This window comes from Anomaloglossus baeobatrachus, chromosome 4, assembly GCF_048569485.1.
Source record: "Anomaloglossus baeobatrachus isolate aAnoBae1 chromosome 4, aAnoBae1.hap1, whole genome shotgun sequence".
Classification (NCBI taxonomy): domain Eukaryota; kingdom Metazoa; phylum Chordata; class Amphibia; order Anura; family Aromobatidae; genus Anomaloglossus; species Anomaloglossus baeobatrachus.
The window spans coordinates 613,877,411-613,896,295 of NC_134356.1; the positions used below are offsets into that span (position 1 = coordinate 613,877,411).

At 52.4% G+C, this 18,885-nt stretch overlaps 1 protein-coding gene across 2 annotated transcripts in view; it reads left to right on the plus strand.

Moving 5' to 3' along the window:
- LOC142301898 (disintegrin and metalloproteinase domain-containing protein 28-like) overlaps nucleotides 1-18,885 on the plus strand; it is a 179,805-nt gene that overhangs the window by 10,998 nt on the left and 149,922 nt on the right. For both annotated transcript variants that reach the window (XM_075342937.1, XM_075342939.1), the window contains exon 6: nucleotides 494-570. In XM_075342937.1, the coding sequence (XP_075199052.1) occupies nucleotides 494-570 (77 nt within the window). The remainder of the gene's footprint in view (nucleotides 1-493; nucleotides 571-18,885) is intronic.

Genomic DNA, 18,885 nt, shown 5'->3' on the forward strand with positions numbered 1-18,885 from the left:
CAGACCTAACCGGATTTTAAAAATAAAATTCTGGTTCCAGCCCAAAATTGATCCCGGATATCTGTCCGGAAGCTGGTCCCCATATAAGTCTATGGGGACCAGAATCCGGAGATTAAAAATAGTGGTAAAAGGAATAGCAGCAGGCGCGCTGTGGTTACTGAGCTTCCGGCGTGGCGCTAATGGCTCCCGTGGCCATCCATTCATTTTCAGGGCCACTCGTTAGGCTCATGCATATGCACTGCTTTCCCCGCCCACCGTCGTCTGTGATTGGTTGCAGTAAGATGTGCCCCCACTCAGTATCATGCTCAGCAATCTTCTCTTCTTGGAGAAAAAAAAAATGCTACATTGTTGGTAAAAACAGTCACAAAGACAAAAAATGGATGAATATTTGATCCAGTACTCTGATGAGAAATGGTGCATTTTTCTTTTGTGCAATTATAAACAAAACCCGGATGTTTGAATGAGGCGTAACTGTATGTGAATATTTTTCTAGGATCACTGCAACTACCAGGGGTATGTAAAGCATGAGAACAACTCAGTGGTTACCCTCAGCACATGTTATGGATTAAGGTATGTATCTTTATCTATCTACAGTTATGCTCAAAAGTTTACATACCCCGGCAGATTTTTTGCTTTCTTGACCTTTATTCAGACAATATGAATGATAACACAAAATCTTTCTCCCCACTCATGGTCAGTGGTTGGGTGAAGCTATTTATTGTCAAACTGCTGTGTTTTCTCTTTTTAAATCATAATGACAACCAAAAAGATCCACATGACCCTCATCAAAAGTTCACATACCCCACTTCTTAATACCGTGTATTGCCCACTCTAATATGAATAACAGCTTGAAGTCTTTTCTGGTAGTTATGGATGAGGCTCTTTAGATTCTCAAATGGTAAAGCTGCCCATTCTTCTTGGCAAAAAGTCTCCGGTTCCTGTAAATTCCTGGGCTTTCTTGCGTGAACTGCGCTCTTGGGTTCTCCCCAGAGTAGCTCAATGATATTGAGGTCAGGAAGCTGAGATGGCCACTCCAGAACCTTCACTTTGTTCTGCTGTAGCCAATGACAGGTCAACTTGGCCTTGTGTTTTGGATTTGTTACGTCACCGCCGGAGTCTGCTCCAGCGACTTCTGCTCCGATCGGCAGGCGACGCCGTGTTCCTGCCGTGGATGGTGCTGGTGATGGGAGAGAAGTCGATGCCAGCGGCACCAGTGGGCGCAGGCTCCGATCATCCACTGGGCTGGGTTAGCTTGGGATCTGCAGTACCGCTGGCTGACTGTGGGTGGCGTGTGTCTTCCAGCTGAAGTTGCCAGCATTCAGCTACAGCCAATGGGAAGACACCACACCCTTCTTATTTCCCCTCCTGTCACATGATTACTGCCAGATATAGTTCTGATTTTCCTGGCTCCTGTTACGTCCTATTCTGTTTGGTGATTCCTGTGTGTTGACTTCTGCGTGTTTTGACTACCCTCCTGCCTACTATTTTTGTACCTTGCTGCCCGATCCGGATTTGACCTCTGCTACGTTTTCTGATGACGTCCTTGCCTGCCAATTCTGTCCCTGTTCTGCTATTCCTGGTTTGACCCTGCCTGACTACTACTCTCATCGGACTGCAGCCTTCCACAGGTAGTGATCTCCAGGGCCCTGTGTAATTCCAAATCCCTGTATAGGGGTTAAAGGGTTTCAGGGTTCTGGGGGTCCTACTTGGTGAGTGGCTTCCCTCTAGCCTCCCCTTTACAGCCCATCTGAGTCTGTGGACCCAGGCAGGCGTTACAGGATTGTTGTCATGTTGGATCGTCCAAGTACGTCCCATGCGCAACGTCCGGGCTGATGAGTGCAAATTTGCCTCCAGAATTTGCAGATAACGTGCTGCATTTATCTTTCCTTCAACTTTGACCAAGTTTCCTGTATCTATGATGAATGGAACACCATTCCTACTATAAAGCACGGAGGTAGATCGCTGATGATGTGGGGATCCACATCATCAGTGATCTACCTCCGTGCTTTATAGTAGGAATGGTGTTCCATTCATCATAGGCCTTGTTGACACCTCTCCAAATGTAACGTTTATGGTTGCGACCAAAAAGATCTCATCTCTCCAAATTAAAAGTTCCAGAAGTGGAGGCTTGTCTCTGTACTGTTTGGCGTATTGTGGACGAGATACTTTGTGGCATTTGCACAGTAATGGCTTTCTTTTATCTATCTAGACCTCTTAATCATTGAATTCATCTAGTCCCATTGTAACATTGCGGGAAGTCGTGGGCGAAGTCTGCATTTCTCATACACTGGCACACTACATGAAAGAGGGTGTTCTGGCTTGTTATATAGACTGCTGCTACGGCGACTTCTGCTACCCCTTTGCAGGCCGCATGATGGCGTTGCTTTTTTGGCTGGCCAGGACAAGATGTTAACCAGTTCATATAGGGAGTGCACCAGTTCCTTAAAGGGAACCTGTCACCAGTTGTTTGCCCTATAAGCTGCGGCCACCACTAGTGGGATCTTATATACAGCATTCTAACATACTGTATATAAGAGCCCAGGCCGCAGTGTACAACATAAAAAACACTTTATAATACTCACCTAAACTGGTAGCTACGGTGGATGTGGCTCATATGGGCGTCTTCGTCCTCCGGTGCCGGCGCTACCTCTTTCGTCCTTCTGAAGCCGCGGTGCATGACGCGTCCAACGTCATACATACTCGTTGGCATTCACGTCCTGAGCAGGCGCACTTTGTTCTGCCCTGAGCAGTATTGTAGTGCACATGCGCGGGACCGGCGAGTGTGTATGACGTAAACGCATCGTGCACCGTGGCTTCAGAAAGAGGACGAAGATGGCCGAAAAAGGCGGTGCCGGCACCGGAGGACGAAGACGCCCATCTAAGCCACATCCACCGCAGCTACCAGTTTAGGTGAGTATTATAAAACAAATTTTATGTTCTACACAGCGGCCTGGGCTCTTATATACAGCATGTTAGAATACTGTATATAAGAGCCCACTGGTGGTGGCCGCAGCTTATAGGCCCCAAATCTGGTGACAGGTTCCCTTTAAAACAGTGCTTTACTCAACAACAGTTTGATGACAACTAAGTAAATTGGATAGCGGGCACATATCTTCTCGTATGTTTCATTAACAGAAAACATCTCTATGCACAGTCTCTTTACTTTTTCCACTTCACTTGTTACAGTATCCAATAACTTCACTTGCTTCACCACACCCGAGCCTAGCTCCACAGTACAGTTCATGAAAGTCATCTGACTCGCCCACCCCAGGGCTATGGGACACCCGGTGCCGGGCCGGACTAGTCCGGGGGTAGTCAGTGGTGGCGGGGCCCGACTCCGTGGCCCTGGTGGGTGTCAGTTTAAATATGGCTGGTGACTTGGGAGCAATTAAAGTATTTGTTTCGTGACGCCACCTGTGGTTTGCGGCTATTAAGCCGCCGCTGCTGTGTGAGGCCTCCGGGGTGATGATACGGCAGCAATGGTGGTACTGCTCCCCACAGGTGGAGCGGTGCCCCGGGGACACTGTTGGTGCTCGTGAAAGTCTATGGTGTTGTGTGGATAACACGGTGCAGGGCCGACAGGCAATGAAAGAACCAGGCACAAACAAAAGTCTCTTTACCTTCTCCTCTTTTACTTTAAGAACAGTCCAGTCCTGGGAGACCGTCACAGGTGGTGAAGGGGATCCGGTCGGCCTGGAAGTACTTGGGGTGATCTTTTTGGCCAGCTGAGTATGAGGCCTACTCCTGTTCTTTTCTTTACTATTATAGGACCCTGCTCTCTGGATCTAGCAATGGCCCTCTTGCTTCTGGGACCGGTGGTACGTCCCTTTCCCTCTGTGGTAGGCTGCGCAGGCCCTCTCTGGTGCTTCTCTGCTGGAGTCCACACCGGGCCCTGATGATGCAGCTGTACCTTCGGGCTGTTTATGGGCCAGGTGCTTGCAGCTCTCCTGCCCTTCGGATACGGCTACCAGGGAGTATTTTAAGCCCTGGTGGCCACAGACTCCGATGTCCGAGTCTCTTCTCTGCCTCTCTGCTACTCCTGCTTCCCTGGGCCAAGCTGCTCCAGCTCTAGGCCCCAGATCCACAGAACAGCACACTCTGCGTCTGCTTGCTATCACTTCTCGCTACAGACTGAACACTACTTCCTCCCTCAGGTCAGACTTAAGGAATGCTCCCTGGAATTCCAGGTTCAGAGCTCCCCCTGCTGGCGGAGGGAGAACTGCGTTGGATGTTAAACTTACTGGCCAATGGACCTCCCAATTACCTCCAGGCTCAGCATTAAACCTTTGGGAGGGCAATGCTGTTGTGGCGACCAGGTCCTGGGGCGCCACACTCCCCCTTAGTTAAATTCAGTACTCCCGGACTGTAGAAACAAAACATAACATGTTAGAGCATTTCATCCCATTAAGGGAGGTGCATTACTTAAACGTTACAAACTTAAACACTACTATAAGAGTCCAGTGTGGCTCCCTGCCGGGTGTCCATTACACTGCTCCATGGGGGACCCGCCGCGATCAAACCCCCAACGTAGGCTCTGGGCGTGTGTCAGAGCATTGATGACCCCACTCTATGCACGCCGGACGGGTTTTTCTTCAGGGGTGTGGAGCACACTGGTGCTAACTATGTACAATTAGAGTGTTGGCCACCCATAGTCCAGTGGCCCAATTGTCCATTTACTTAATCACCTAAAACAAAACATTACATACCAGACATTTTCACATAACTATTTTCACTCTGTTAGGTATTTTACTTTCTATGTTCTATACCTTGGAGGGGGCTGTCCCCGAGTGCTACGTTGGGACCGGCGTAGCTCTGGGGTTTGTCCCTGACTACTTGGAGTGTCTGCCCCCCCCGTGTTATTGGTAGGCCTAACCCTGACAGGGATGCATGTTGGTTGCCTACGGGGTCTCAGATTCACCAAGGGTACGGCAGGTTCACCACTGGCAGGGGGTTGAGCCTCCTGTTCTACTGCTGGCGTGTCATCTTGTGTTGGAGCGGACGGTTCTTTAGGTGGATCTGGAACCTCTTCTGTTTCTGGCTCGACCAACTGCGGGAACGTCAAGACTGGTACCACTATGGCATTGTTTATTCGGGTCCAAGTTTTGGGGAATTTTCCAAGGATTGTTTGGATCATCTCTTCCTCTTTTTCTTGACTTTGGGGACTTTCTTGTACTTCTTCTACTTCTTTTTGGGTTCTGCACCGTTCAGGGCACGCTTTCAGGCGGTCTCGAGAAACTGCTTGATAGGTCTTGCCTTCATCTTTGCTTATGAGGCATACCTTACTATTGTCAAAGTTGGAGGGAATAATGGTGTAGGGTTCATTCTCCCACTGATCATCTAATTTATGCGCCCTCCGCTTTATCTTGAGGACCTGTTCTCCAGGTGCTAAGGGAGTTGCTGGGGCTGTTTGATTGTAGTTCTGCTCTTGTCTCGTTCTTGCTTGGGACAGGCTCCTTTCTACGCATTCCTGGACCTTGCGGTACTGCTGTTGTCGCTCTGTATCCCAATCTTCTATCTCCTGAACCGCTTCAGGTGACAGTCCCCATCTCAAAGTCTACAGGTAACTTGCCAGGTCTTGCTCGCATCAGGTAAGCAGGGCTGCAGTTGGTCGAATTTACTGGGATATGGTTGTACAGGTCTACCAGATCTGGTAACTTCTATGGCCATTGGTTTCTTTCTTCCAGAGGTAGAGTCTTCAGCATATCAATAACCACATGGTTCATCTTCTCGCACAATCCATTGGTTTGGGGGTGGTACGGTGTTGTTCGGATTTTCTTACAGCCGTACATGTTACAGAACTCTTGGAACACTTCGGCCTCGAATGCAGGACCTTGATCAGTCAGTACCCTTTCCGGATAACCGTGAGGCCGACAAAAGTATGCCTGGAATGCTCTAGCTGCTGTTCTGGCTGTCTGGTCCTTCACAGGCACTACTACCAGGAAACGAGAGTAATGGTCCACAATGGTGAGGGCGTACACATAGCCTGACCGGCTTGGTGTTAACTTCACGTGGTCCAGGGCCACCAACTCCAGGGGCTGCTTCGTGACAATTGGCTGTAGGGGAGACCTCTGGCTGGCATCATCCTTCCGCCTCAGGTTACACGGACCACAGTCTCGGCACCACTTCTCGATCATCTTTCTCATGTGCACCCAGTAGAACCGATCGCGGAGTAGGGTCTCCAACTTCTTCCACCCGAAGTGTCCTGCTTTATCATGGTAAGCTGCTAGGACCATTGGAGCATCCCTCTGTGGGACCACTATCTGCCAGACGAGTTCATTCGTTCGCCAGTTGACATATCTCTTGCAGAGCTTGCCTTGGTAGGTGAACAGTCGTCCCCTCTCCTTCCACAACTGCTGGGCTTCTTGTGGAGCGTCTGGACTGAGATGGGTCTCAGCTTGTGCTAGCTTTTCTTTGACCAATCGCACGGCCGGGTCACCATTCTGTGTCTCTTCCCAATTAGGGTGGAGTAATGGGTTGACCGAGACCTCGTGCTGGCTCGAGCGCTTCACTCCTACAGCATGCTCACACTGGGAAACACCTTGGTGATGGAAAGCCGGTAACTCTATCTCTTCGAGTTCATCCAGGTCTTCTCCAGACTCGGGTAAGTGAGGCATTCTGGACAGCGCATCAACATTGTTATTCTTCTTGCCAGCCCGGTACTTGATGGTAAAGTCAAAGTTAGACAGCCGGGCCATCCATCGCTGTTCCAACGCACTTAACTTGGCTGTTGCCAGATGTGTCAACGGATTGTTGTCCGTGAAGATGGTGAACTTGGCCGATGCCAGATAGTGCTTGAAGCGTTCAAGCGTTCAGTCACTGCCCAAACAATAGCGAAGAACTCTAGCTTGAAGGAACTGTAGTTTTCTGGATTCCTTTCTGTGGGCCGAAGCTTCCTACTGGCGTAAGCTATCACCTTCTCTCTGCCTCCCTGCACCTGGGACAGAACTGCTCCCAGTCCCACGTTGCTGGCGTCTGTATACAGTACAAACAGCTGGCTGTAGTCAGGGTAGGCCAGAATTTCTTCTCCCGTGAGAGCCCCTTTCAGCCGGACAAAAGATGTTTCTATTTGGCTGTTCCATTCAAATGGAGGGCATTGCTTCTTAGCCTGCTTTGGCTGGCCCACCAGGAGATCTTGAAGAGGCGCTGCTATCTTTGTGAAACCATCAATGAACCTTCGGTAGTAGCCCACCAGCCCAAGGAACTGCCGCACCTCCTTTACCGTGGTGGGTCTTGGCCAGTCCTTGATTACGGTGACTTTCTCCGGATCAGGTGCCACACCTTCTGCGCTGACCACATGACCCAGGTACTGTACCTTTGGCTTCAAGAGGTGACATTTGGACGGCTTTATCTTCAGGCCATACTCCGATAGGGACTCAAACACTTCTGCTAAGTGCCTCAGGTGATCTTCGTAGGTCTTGGAGTAGACTATGACGTCATCCAGGTACAATAGCACGGTTTCAAAGTTGTGATGGCCCAAGCAGCACTCCATCAATCTCTGAAATGTCCCTGGGGCATTGCAGAGCCCGAACGGCATACAATTGAACTCACAGAGACCCATTGGTGTCGTGAATGCAGTCTTCTCTTTGTCCGCCTCTGCCACGGGAACCTGCCAATACCCACTGGTGAGATCCAGGGTGGAGAAATAATTAGCTGATTTTAAGGCCGTTAGTGACTCTTCTATTCTGGGTAGTGGATAAGCATCTTTATGTGTAATGCGGTTAATTTGCCTGTAATCTACGCACATTCTCATTGTACCATCTTTTTTCTTTAAGAGCACTAGTGGAGCTGCCAAAGGGCTACAGCTATCTCTGATAACCCCAGCCTCCTTCATTTCCCGTAACATTTCTTTGGCACGCTGATACTGTGCTGGGGGTACAGGGCGGTGTCTCTCTTTAATGGGATGATGATCACCCGTGGGGATTTGATGTTTAACCCCTTTTACCTGCCCAAAATCTAGGGGGTGTTTGCTGAAGACCCGCTCATACTCCTGTACCACCCGGTAAACCCCATGCTTTTGGTGTGAGGGGGTGGAGTCGGTGCCCACATGTAATTTTTGGCACCAGTCTTACAGCTGCCCCTTGGAGCCATTGTCTTCCGCCTGGTCGGACGGGATCAAGGGTTCCACTGCTTTGATGGTATTGTTACTGACAGTGTACAGTTTTGCTACAGTGGCGTACCGGGGCAACTTGGCTTCCTCCTCCCCACAATTCAGGACACGGACGGGCACTCTCCCCTTGCGGACGTCTGCTACCCCTCTGGCTATCAGGACTCCAGGCCTACTGTCTGAATACACCGGTTCTACCAAGGCCTGGTAATCCTGACCCTTGAGGCCTATTGCTGCCCGACACCATATCAACATTTCACTTCTTGGGGGTATTGCAATGGGGAGGGGGTCACTTACCCTCACACTGCCAATTTCTCCTCCGGCCAGCTCTACCTGCTGCCTCCTCATCAGGGCTCTGATCTCCCTCTGTAGGGCATGCTGCTGCCCGGAGCTGGCAGTTTCAGACGCCTGTTGCAACAAAAAAGAGAATCTTGTTTACTTACCGTAAATTCTTTTTCTTATAGTTCCGTATTGGGAGACCCAGACATTGGGTGTATAGCTTCTGCCTCCGGAGCACACACAAAGTACTACACTAAAAAGTGTAGCTCCTCCTTCTGAGCATATACACCCCCTGGATAACCAGATCTAGCCAGTTTAGTGCAAAAGCTGAAGGAGAATAGCCACCCACAAGTAAAGACAGAGCAAGAACCGGAACAACCGGAGCCTCTGTCTACGACAACAGCCGGTGATAACACGCGGAACAAGAAACTGCCAACAGCCAACAGGGAGGGTGCTGGGTCTCCCAATACGGAACTATAAGAAAAAGAATTTACGGTAAGTAAACAAAATTCTCTTTTTCTTTATCGTTCCTATGGGAGACCCAGACATTGGGACGTCTCAAAGCAGTCCATGGGTGGGAATAAACAGAAAAACTGAGAAGTAGGCGGAGCCTAACTTCACAAATGGGCGACAGCCGCCTGAAGGATGCGTCTGCCCAAGCTCGCATCTGCCGAAGCATGAGCATGCACTTGGTAGTGCTTTGAAAAGGTATGCAGGCTAGTCCAAGTGGCAGCCTGACAGACCTGCTGAGCCGTAGCCTGGTGCCTGAAAGCCCAAGAGGCACCGACAGCTCTGGTCGAGTGTGCCTTGATCCCCGGCGGGGGAGGCACCTGAGTACACTGGTAGGCATCGGAAATGGCCGACCTAATCCAACGAGCTAAGGTCGGCTTAGAAGCCGAGAGGCCCTTACGCCAACCTGTGGTTAGCACAAAAAGAGAGGTGCACCGCCTAAGAACAGCGGTGCGAGACACATAGATCCGGAGCGCCCGCACCAGATCCAGAGTATGCAACGCTTTTTCAAAGCGATGAACAGGAGCCGGACAAAAGGAAGGCAGGGAAATGTCCTGGTTAAGGTGGAAAGGAGAAACCACCTTAGGGAGAAAGTCCGGAGTCGGACGGAGAACCACCTTGTCTTGATGAAAAACCAAAAAAGGTGACTCCGAAGAGAGCGCAGCCAAATCAGAGACTCTCCTGAGGGAAGTTATGGCCACTATAAAGACCACTTTCTGTGAAAGACGAGACAAAGAAACCTCCCTAAGAGGCTCAAAGGGGGGTTTCTGCAAGGCCGTGAGGACCAAATTGAGGTCCCAGGGATCCAAGGGCCGCCGGTAAGGCGGAATGATGTGAGACGCGCCCTGCATGAAGGTGCGGACCTGAGCCAGCCGGGTGATACGCCGCTGGAACAGCACTGACAGAGCCGAGACTTGTCCCTTGAGGGAATTGAGGGATAGTCCTAGCTGCAGACCGGACTGTAGAAAGGACAGAAGGGTCGGCAAGGAAAAAGGCCAAGGAGCATGGCCGGAAGAGCGACACCAGGACAGGAAAATTCTCCAGGTCCTGTGATAGATTTTTGCCTAGGAAGACTTCCGAGCCCGAGTCATAGTGGAGATGACTTCAGGAGGAATACCAGAAGCCATCAAGATCCAGGACTCAAGAGCCACGCCGTCAATCTGAGAGCCGCAGAATTCTGGCGGAAAAACGGACATTGTGAAAGAAGGTCTGGACGGTCCGGAAGATGCCACGGCACCTCTACGGACAGATGGAGCAGGTCTGGGTACCAAGCTCGCCTGGGCCAGTCCGGAGCAATGAGGATGACCCGACGGCCCTCCATTCTGATCTTGCGCAGAACTCTGGGCAAGAGAGCTAGAGGGGGAAACACGTAGGACAGACGAAACTGGGACCAATCTTGAACCAGAGCGTCCGCTGCAAAGGCCTGAGGATCGTGGGAGCGAGCCACGTAAACCGGAACCTAGTTGTTGTGCCGGGATGCCATTAGATCCACTTCCGGAGTGCCCCACTTGTGGCAGATTGACTGAAACACTGCCGGATGCAGGGACCACTCGCCACTGTCCACGGTTTGACGGCTGAGATAATCTGCTTCCCAGTTTTCCACGCCTTGGATGTGGACTGCGGATATGGTGGACTTGGAGTCCTCTGTCCATTGAAGGATGCGTTGAACCTCCAACATTGTCAGGCGGCTGCGTGTCCCACCTTGGTGATTGATGTAGGCAACCGCTGTCGCGTTGTCTGACTGGACTCGGATGTGCTTGCCCGCCAAAAGGTGGTGAAAGGCTAGGAGAGCTAGAAGCACAGCTCTGGTTTCCAGCACATTGATCGAGAGGGCTGATTCGGACGGAGTCCAAGTGCCCTGTGCTCGGTGGTGGAGACATACCGCTCCCCAGCCGGATAGACTGGCATCCGTGGTGAGGATCACCCAGGACGGGGCCAGGAAGGAGCGTCCCTGAGACAGAGAGAGGGGCCGAAGCCACCACTGAAGGGAGCCCCTGGTCTGTGGCGACAGAGCCACTAGCCTGTGCAAGGAGGAAGTCCGCTTGTCCCAACAGCGGAGAATGTCCAGCTGCAGAGGACGCAGACGGAACTGGGCAAAGGGAACAGCCTCCATTGACGCCACCATCTGACCCAGCACCTGCATTAGGTGCCTGATGGAATGACGGCGGGGCCTCAGCAGAGAGCGCACCGCCAGATGGAGGGACTGCTGTTTGACTAAGGGCAGCTTCACAAGTGCCGGCAGAGTCTCGAACTGCATCCCTAGGTACGTGAGCCTCTGGTTCAGAGTCAGAGTGGATTTGGGCAGATTGACAAGCCACCCGCTAGAGTGGCGAGAGTGAGCGAGACGCTCCGCTGACAGTCTGCGCTGGATGAAGCCTTGACTAGAAGGTCGTCCAGGTAAGGAATCACTGCCAACCCCTGGAGGTGCAGGACCGCAACCACTGCTGCCATGACCTTGGTGAATACTCGAGGGGCCGTGGCTAACCCGAAGGGGAGAGCCACGAATTGGAAATGGTCCTATCCGATTGCAAAACGTAGCCAACGCTGGTGTGAAACTGCAATTGGCACATGCAGATAGGCATCTCTGATGTCGATGGATGCCAGGAAATCTCCTTGGGTCATTGAGGCAATGACTGATCGCAGAGACTCCATGCGAAAATGCCGCACCTGAACATGCTTGTTGAGAAGCTTGAGATCCAGGATGGGCCGGAAGGAACCGTCCTTTTTGGGGACTATGAAGAGATTTGAGTAGAAACCTCTGAACCGTTCCCGGGCGGGAACCGGTACAATTACTCCGTTGGCCTGCAAGGATGCCACGGCCTGAGAGAAGGCGGCGTCCTTGGAGCAGGGGGGAGTTGACAGAATAAATCTGTTTGGCGGGCTGGAGGAGAATTCTATCCTGTAGCCGTGGGAGATGATATCCCGCACCCACTGATCGGAGACGTGTTGAAACCACACGTCGCCAAAGTGGGAGAGCCTGCCACCGACTAAGGACGTTGCTGGCGCGGCCAGATAGTCAAGAGGAGGCTGCCTTAGTGGCAGCAGCTCCTGCGGTCTTCTGTGGACGCGCCTTTGTACGCCAGCTGGGTTTTTGGTCCTTGGCTGAGTTAGTGGACGAGGCCGAGGGCTTAGAGGATGACCAGTTGGAGGAACGAAAGGAACGAAACCTCGACTGGTTCCTACCCTGGGCAGGTTTCCTGGTTTTAGTTTGTGGCATGGAAGTACTCTTCCCGCCAGTAGCTTCCTTAATAATTTCATCCAGTTGTTCACCGAATAGCCTGGATCCAGCAAAAGGGAGCCCAGCAAGGTACTTCTTTGAAGAAGCATCTGCCTTCCACTCTCGAAGCCACAAGATCCTGCGGATAGCGAGGGAATTAGCCGAAGCCACCGCAGTGCGGTGAGAAGCCTCCAGCGTGGCAGACATGGCATAGGATGAAAAAGCTGAAGCTTGGGAAGTTAAGGCAACCATTTCGGGCATAGATTCCCTGGTGAGGGAATGCATCTCCTCTAGAGAAGCAGAGATGGCTTTGAGAGCCCACACTGCTGCAAAAGATGGGGAGAACGAGGCCCCTGCCGCCTCATATACAGATTTGGCCAGAAGGTCAACCTGGCGGTCAGTGGAATCCTTAAGAGAGGTGCCATCAGCCACTGATACAACGGTCCGGGCTGAGAGTCTAGACACCGGAGGGTCTACCTTTGGTGAATGAGCCCACTCCTTGACCACCTCAGGTGGAAAGGGAAAACGGTGATCAGAACCACGATTTGGGAAGCGTTTGTCAGGACAGGCCCTAGGCTTGGTCACAGTGGCCTGAAAACTGGAGTGGTTAAAGAACACACTCCTTGTCCTCTTAGGCAAGGTAAACTGGTGCTTTTCTGCCAGAGAGGGTTGCTCCTCTGATACTGGCGGATTGAGGTCCAGTACAGAATTAATGGATGCAATCAAATCACTAACATCTGAGTCACTTTCGGACAGATCAATGGGGCACATGGAGGTAGCCTCCGAGCCCCCAGTAAAGGCATCCTCCTCGTCCTGCGAGTCAGCTCTTGAATCAGAGCCGCGGGACGAGGAAGGAGAGGGGACCCTGCGTCTCCTTTTAGGAGGACGGGGTCTGGGACCAGATGAAGAATCCTCTGTGAGCTCCGCTGAGAGAGCCCTAGCAGCAGAGGCACCCTGTGAAGGGGGCTGATGCATGTTCAGCAAAGTCCGGGACAGCTGTCCCATGGAGTCGGCAAAAGACTGGGAGATTGACCTAGAGAAGGATTCTATCCAAGCCGGGGGTTCAGCCACCGGAGCCGGAGCAGCCGGAGGGACCACTGTGGGTGCGATTCCAGGCTGAGGCATTGTCAGGTTAGAGCAGGCATCACAATGTGGATATGTGCTCGGTTCAGGCAGCACGAGCTTACATGCAGTGCATACTGAGTACAGCCTTGCAGCCTTGCTCCTCGTGTGAGACATGCTGCTGGAGTGGGGGCTCTGAGCCAGAATGACCCCTAGAGAGTATATAAGAAGGTCCACAACCGGAGGTTGTGGCTTACCAGACCGTTTGTGTGCCCTCCAGATCCCACAGCCCGGACCCCCAAGCAGCTTAGCAGGGATGCTGCAGCCAGCGCTGATCCAGAGAAAAACGCTGATAAAATAGCGCCAGAGCGAGGAGAGGGGGCGGGACCTGCTCTGAGAGCGGGATCTGGAGGGCCAAGGAGACTTACAGGGGAGGGGACATGTACTCAGAGAGGAGTGTCCCTTCCCTGTGCCGAACGGCCGCTGGGCGGAGCCGCACTGTCCCTCTGCATGATTGACATGCGAGGGCAGTGAAATCGAAAGTAGGCCTCCGGCGAAGCCGGGGCCTAAATTTGAGCGATGCGGCCGGCGCGCAGGCACCATCGGCGCGGTTCTCAGGTGACAACCAGAGAACCGGCCGGAAATGTCAGAAAAGTTACACAGCACACTCTCCCACCATAATAAAGTACCGGGACCCCCCGAATATAAACGTCTCAGGTACTTAGCTTGCTGAGACGCAGGGTTCCAAGTCCCTGGGGATGAGTGCTCCGTCCAGCAGGATCCTGAAGGGCTGTGGATGGAGACCGGTCTCCTGCAAAGCAAGGAGAACCGTGCTGGCTCCCACTTCAAGCCAGAGCCCGAGGGATGGTGAAGGAGCGCGGCATGTAAGGCTCCAGCCTTGGATTCAACCTTAACAACACCGCCGACACAGTGGGGTGAGAAGGGACATGCCGGGAGTCCAGGCTTGGACCCGCTTTTCTTCAAAAACTTTCCAAAAATGAAAAATCAGATGAGAATGCATGTGTGGATGTATGCCTCCTGAACACAAAGCAATGAACTGGCTAGATCTGGTTATCCAGGGGGTGTATATGCTCAGAGGGAGGAGCTACACTTTTTAGTGTAGTACTTTGTGTGTCCTCCGGAGGCAGAAGCTATACACCCAATGTCTGGGTCTCCCATAGGAACGATAAAGAAATTATCACTTCGGCAATACAATTTTCTATCACATTTGTACCAATGGTTAGCAGTGGGTCAGATTCTTTGCGATCAATATCTACAATTATCATCCCCTGACATGGCAATTCTACCCGCCCCACTTTAATGGTTACTTCTTTATACCCATTTTGAGGTAAGGGCTGACCATTACTGGCCACAATTGTTAAATCATCATCTGGGCCATGGTCAATGTCTGAATCAGCCCAATATCTTTTGTACAGTTTAAAAGGGATGGTTGTTACCTGGGACCCCGTATCCAGGAGGGCATTCAAAGGGATCCCATCCAGGACAATAGGAAGGACCGGGCGTCCTCCCACATACTTGCTGCGACTGGGGGTTGAGCCGGGCTTCATTACACCTGGGGGTCGGCTCCTGGCCCCAGGTTCGGCCCATTTAAAGGACAGTGTCTTGCAATATGGCCCTCCTGGCTGCAGCGGCGGCAGATCGGTTGTCCCGTTGAATCATACCGGTCTGTGTCTTTTCCTCGGGTCGGCGGAATCCTCCTCTGTCGCATCCATGGGACGTAATCTGGGCTGGAGGCCAACTCGATTCTTGCAGGCGATGGGGCCACTTGTAGAGACTGCACGGTCTTGGCAAGGGCAGCTACAGTCTTGGTCAGCTCCTGGACCTGCTGTCTGAGCTCTGCAGCGGGCTCCTTATCCAGGGACTGCGCCTCAGCCCCTGCAGCGGCTCGTGTTGCAGGCACCACCCCGGGGTACGTGATAGCAAGAGGCCGGAGGGGTACTGGGTCATTCGGTGTAGATTCCCTCAGTACCCGGATGGCCTGGTCCTTAAACTTTGCAAAGTCCAGAGCAGGGTTCTGCAGGACCATGATACGCAGCTGGGTCCTGTGGGCATCTGACAGGAGCCCTTCTATGAACTGCTCAGTTAGGAGTTTTTCTTCTTCACGTACACTCTCTGGGTCCACCTGTTTAATTGCTTTCAGGGCCTCCTGCAAGTTTAAGGCATAGTTCCTTATGCTGTCTGTCGCCTGTTGTTTGCACCCAAAGAATCTCATCTTTATTTCTGCTGCGGTGCGGGTGTCGAAAGTACTCTTTAACTTGGCCAGTATCTGGGTTGCTGTCCCTTTATCTGTATCAGGCCAGGACTTCACTTCACGCTGGGCCGCGCCGGCTAGCTGCCCCATTAATATGCCCACCTTCTGGCTCTCAGTCAGCGGATACACCCGGAACAAGCTGTGCAGCCTTTCTCTGAAGTCGCTCAGGGTATGGGACTCCCCGGAGTACTGCGGCAGCCATTCTGCTCCCGGGATGTACGGCATTGTGATCGGCATTACCGGCTCTACCGCGGGGGCTGGGGCGACGGCGACTGGGATTACATCGGCCGGCGCTGCTGCGTCTTGAACTACTACAGCCACCGGCTCTCCCTCGGTGTCGGACATCTTCCTCCCCCTTAGTGAACCTTACCAGGCTCCGCTTTCTTTTTACAATCTCTTCCGGGTAGCGCGGGGTTAACGACCCTCCGCTCTGATGGCGCGCTCCCTTTGCGCTCTTTTTCGGGCACGCCCCCCTTCTTCCTGCACTCAGCGAAGCTAATGGCGGCGGCAGTCTTCAAACAGTAAACACACAGTCTTTTCAAAGGCGCACAGTACCCGGTGGGCGCCGGGCACGAAATCCTGTTCGTGACGCCAAAATTGACTCGCCCACCCCAGGGCTATGGGACACCCGGTGCCGGGCCGGACTAGTCCGGGGGTAGTCAGTGGTGGCGGGGCCCGACTCCGTGGCCCTGGTGGGTGTCAGTTTAAATATGGCTGGTGACTTGGGAGCAATTAAAGTATTTGTTTCGTGACGCCACCTGTGGTTTGCGGCTATTAAGCCACCGCTGCTGTGTGAGGCCTCCGGGGTGATGATACGGCAGCAATGGTGGTACTGCTCCTCACAGGTGGAGCGGTGCCCCGGGGACACTGTTGGTGCTCGTGAAAGTCTATGGTGTTGTGTGGATAACACGGTGCAGGGCCGACAGGCAATGAAAGAACCAGGCACAAACAACAGTCTCTTTACCTTCTCCTCTTTTACTTTAAGAACAGTCCAGTCCTGGGAGACCGTCACAGGTGGTGAAGGGGATCCGGTCGGCCTGGAAGTACTTGGAGTGATCTTTTTGGCCAGCTGAGTATGAGGCCTACTTCTGTTCTTTTCTTTACTATTATAGGACCCTGCTCTCTGGATCTAGCAATGGCCCTCTTGCTGCTGGGACCGGTGGTACGTCCCTTTCCCTCTGTGGTAGGCTGCGCAGGCCCTCTCTGGTGCTTCTCTGCTGGAGTCCACACCGGGCCCTGATGATGCAGCTGTACCTTCGGGCTGTTTATGGGCCAGGTGCTTGCAGCTCTCCTGCCCTTCGGATACGGCTACCAGGGAGTATTTTAAGCCCTGGTGGCCACAGACTCCGATGTCCGAGTCTCTTCTCTGCCTCTCTGCTACTCCTGCTTCCCTGGGCCAAGCTGCTCCAGCTCTAGGCCCCAGATGCACAGGACAGCACACTCTGCGTCTGCTTGCTATCACTTCTCTCTACAGACTGAACACTACTTCCTCCCTCAGGTCAGACTTAAGGAATGCTCCCTGGAATTCCAGGTTCAGAGCTCCCCCTGCTGGCCGGAGGGAGAACTGCGTTGGATGTTAAACTTACTGGCCAATGGACCTCCCAATTACCTCCAGGCTCAGCATTAACCCTTTGGGAGGGCAATGCTGTTGTGGCGACCAAGTCCTGGGGCGCCACACATCCTTTTCTCACATGGATGCGTCTTCTCCATTTTATAGGGATAATTTGCTAATATGCGCGAAGCTAGCTTGCAGTTTGCTGACACTAAGGGGCACTTTGCACACTGCGACATCGCTAGCCGATGATAGCGATGCCGAGCGCGATAGCACCCGCCCCCGTCGCAACTGCGATATCTTGTGATAGCTGCCGTAGCGAACATTATCGCTACAGCAGCTTCACACGCACTTACCTGCCCTGCGACGTCGCTCTGGCCGGCGACCCGCCTCCTTCCTAAGGGGGGGCGGGTCGTGCAGCGTCACAACGACTTCACATGGCAGGCGGCCAATAGAAGCGAAGGGACGGAGATGAGCGGGACGTAAACATCCCGCCCACCTTCTTTCTTCCTCATTGCAGCCGGGACGCAGGTAGGAGATGTTCCTCGCTCCTGCGGCTTCATACACAGCGATGTGTGTTGCCTGCTGAAACGAGCAACATCGTACCTGTCGCTGTAGCAAAATTATGAAAATGACCGAAACTACACAGATCACCGATTTACGACGCTTTTGCGATCGTTTATTGGTGCATCTAGGCTTTACACGTTGCGACGTCGTTACTGGCGCCGGATGTGCGTCACTTTCGATTTGACCCCGACGACATCGCAGTAGCGATCTCGCAACGTGCAAAGTACCCCTTAGGAGCACTCAGTCTGTTTCACGTTCTGTTCCATCTTGGCCCGCTACCTTTAAACGGAATCTGTCACCAGGTTTTTGCTTCCCCATCTGAGAGCAGCTTAATGTAGACAGAGACCCTGATTCCAGTGATGTGTCACTTAATGAGCTGTATGCTGTTATTTTGATAAAATCAATGTTTTCTCGGCTGCAGATCTAGCAGTCATACAGAGCTCATGAATATGCTGGTCTCCCAGGCAACAGGACAAGTAGTCCTCTAATGATAATCTACTGCTGATTAAACAGAGATTTTATCAAAACTACGCTAAGCAGCCCAGTAAGTGAAACACCGCTGGAATCAAGGTCTCTGCCTCTAAGTTATGCTGCTTTCAGATTAGGTGTTAAAAACCTGATGACAGATTCCCTTTAAGGCCTCTTTCACACGTACGTGCCTCCGGTACATGTTTGGCAGTTTCCTCACGTACCGGAGACACGTACACACGTAAACCTAGGTATTCTTATGGTTTTGGACACACGTAAGTATTTTCGCACGGAACGTGTGTCCATTCCGTACTTATGTGTGTCCATGTGTTTCTCACGCTGACATGTCCGTTTTCTCTCCGGCATCACGGGTGTCACACGGAACGCAAACGTGTCACACGTAATGCAAATGGACCACACGGATGTGTTCCGTGTGACACGCACCAGAGAGAAGATGTGTCTGTGAGAAAAAAAAACAAAACTTTACTCACCTTCTCCAGCCCTGCTGTCTCTGCCGCTGCTGTCACTTGCTGCCGACCGCCGCTCATTATGCTCATTGAATATTCAATTCACTGCGGCCGGAAGCAGCAGCAGCGGGGAGTCGGCAGGACCGGAGACCGAAGATCAGCACCACGGACAGCGAAGCCAGGGGCAGGTGAGTAGAAAGTTCCCGTTCTCTGTGTGTTATCACGGATAACACACGGAGAACACACGTAGCCCATAAACACGGCTCACGGAGGACAAAACGCACCACTGACACGTCCGTGAAAAGCGGGGTTTACACGCTGCGACATCGCTAGCATCGGCTAGCAATGTCGAGCGCGATAGCACCCGCCCCCGTCGTACGTGTGATA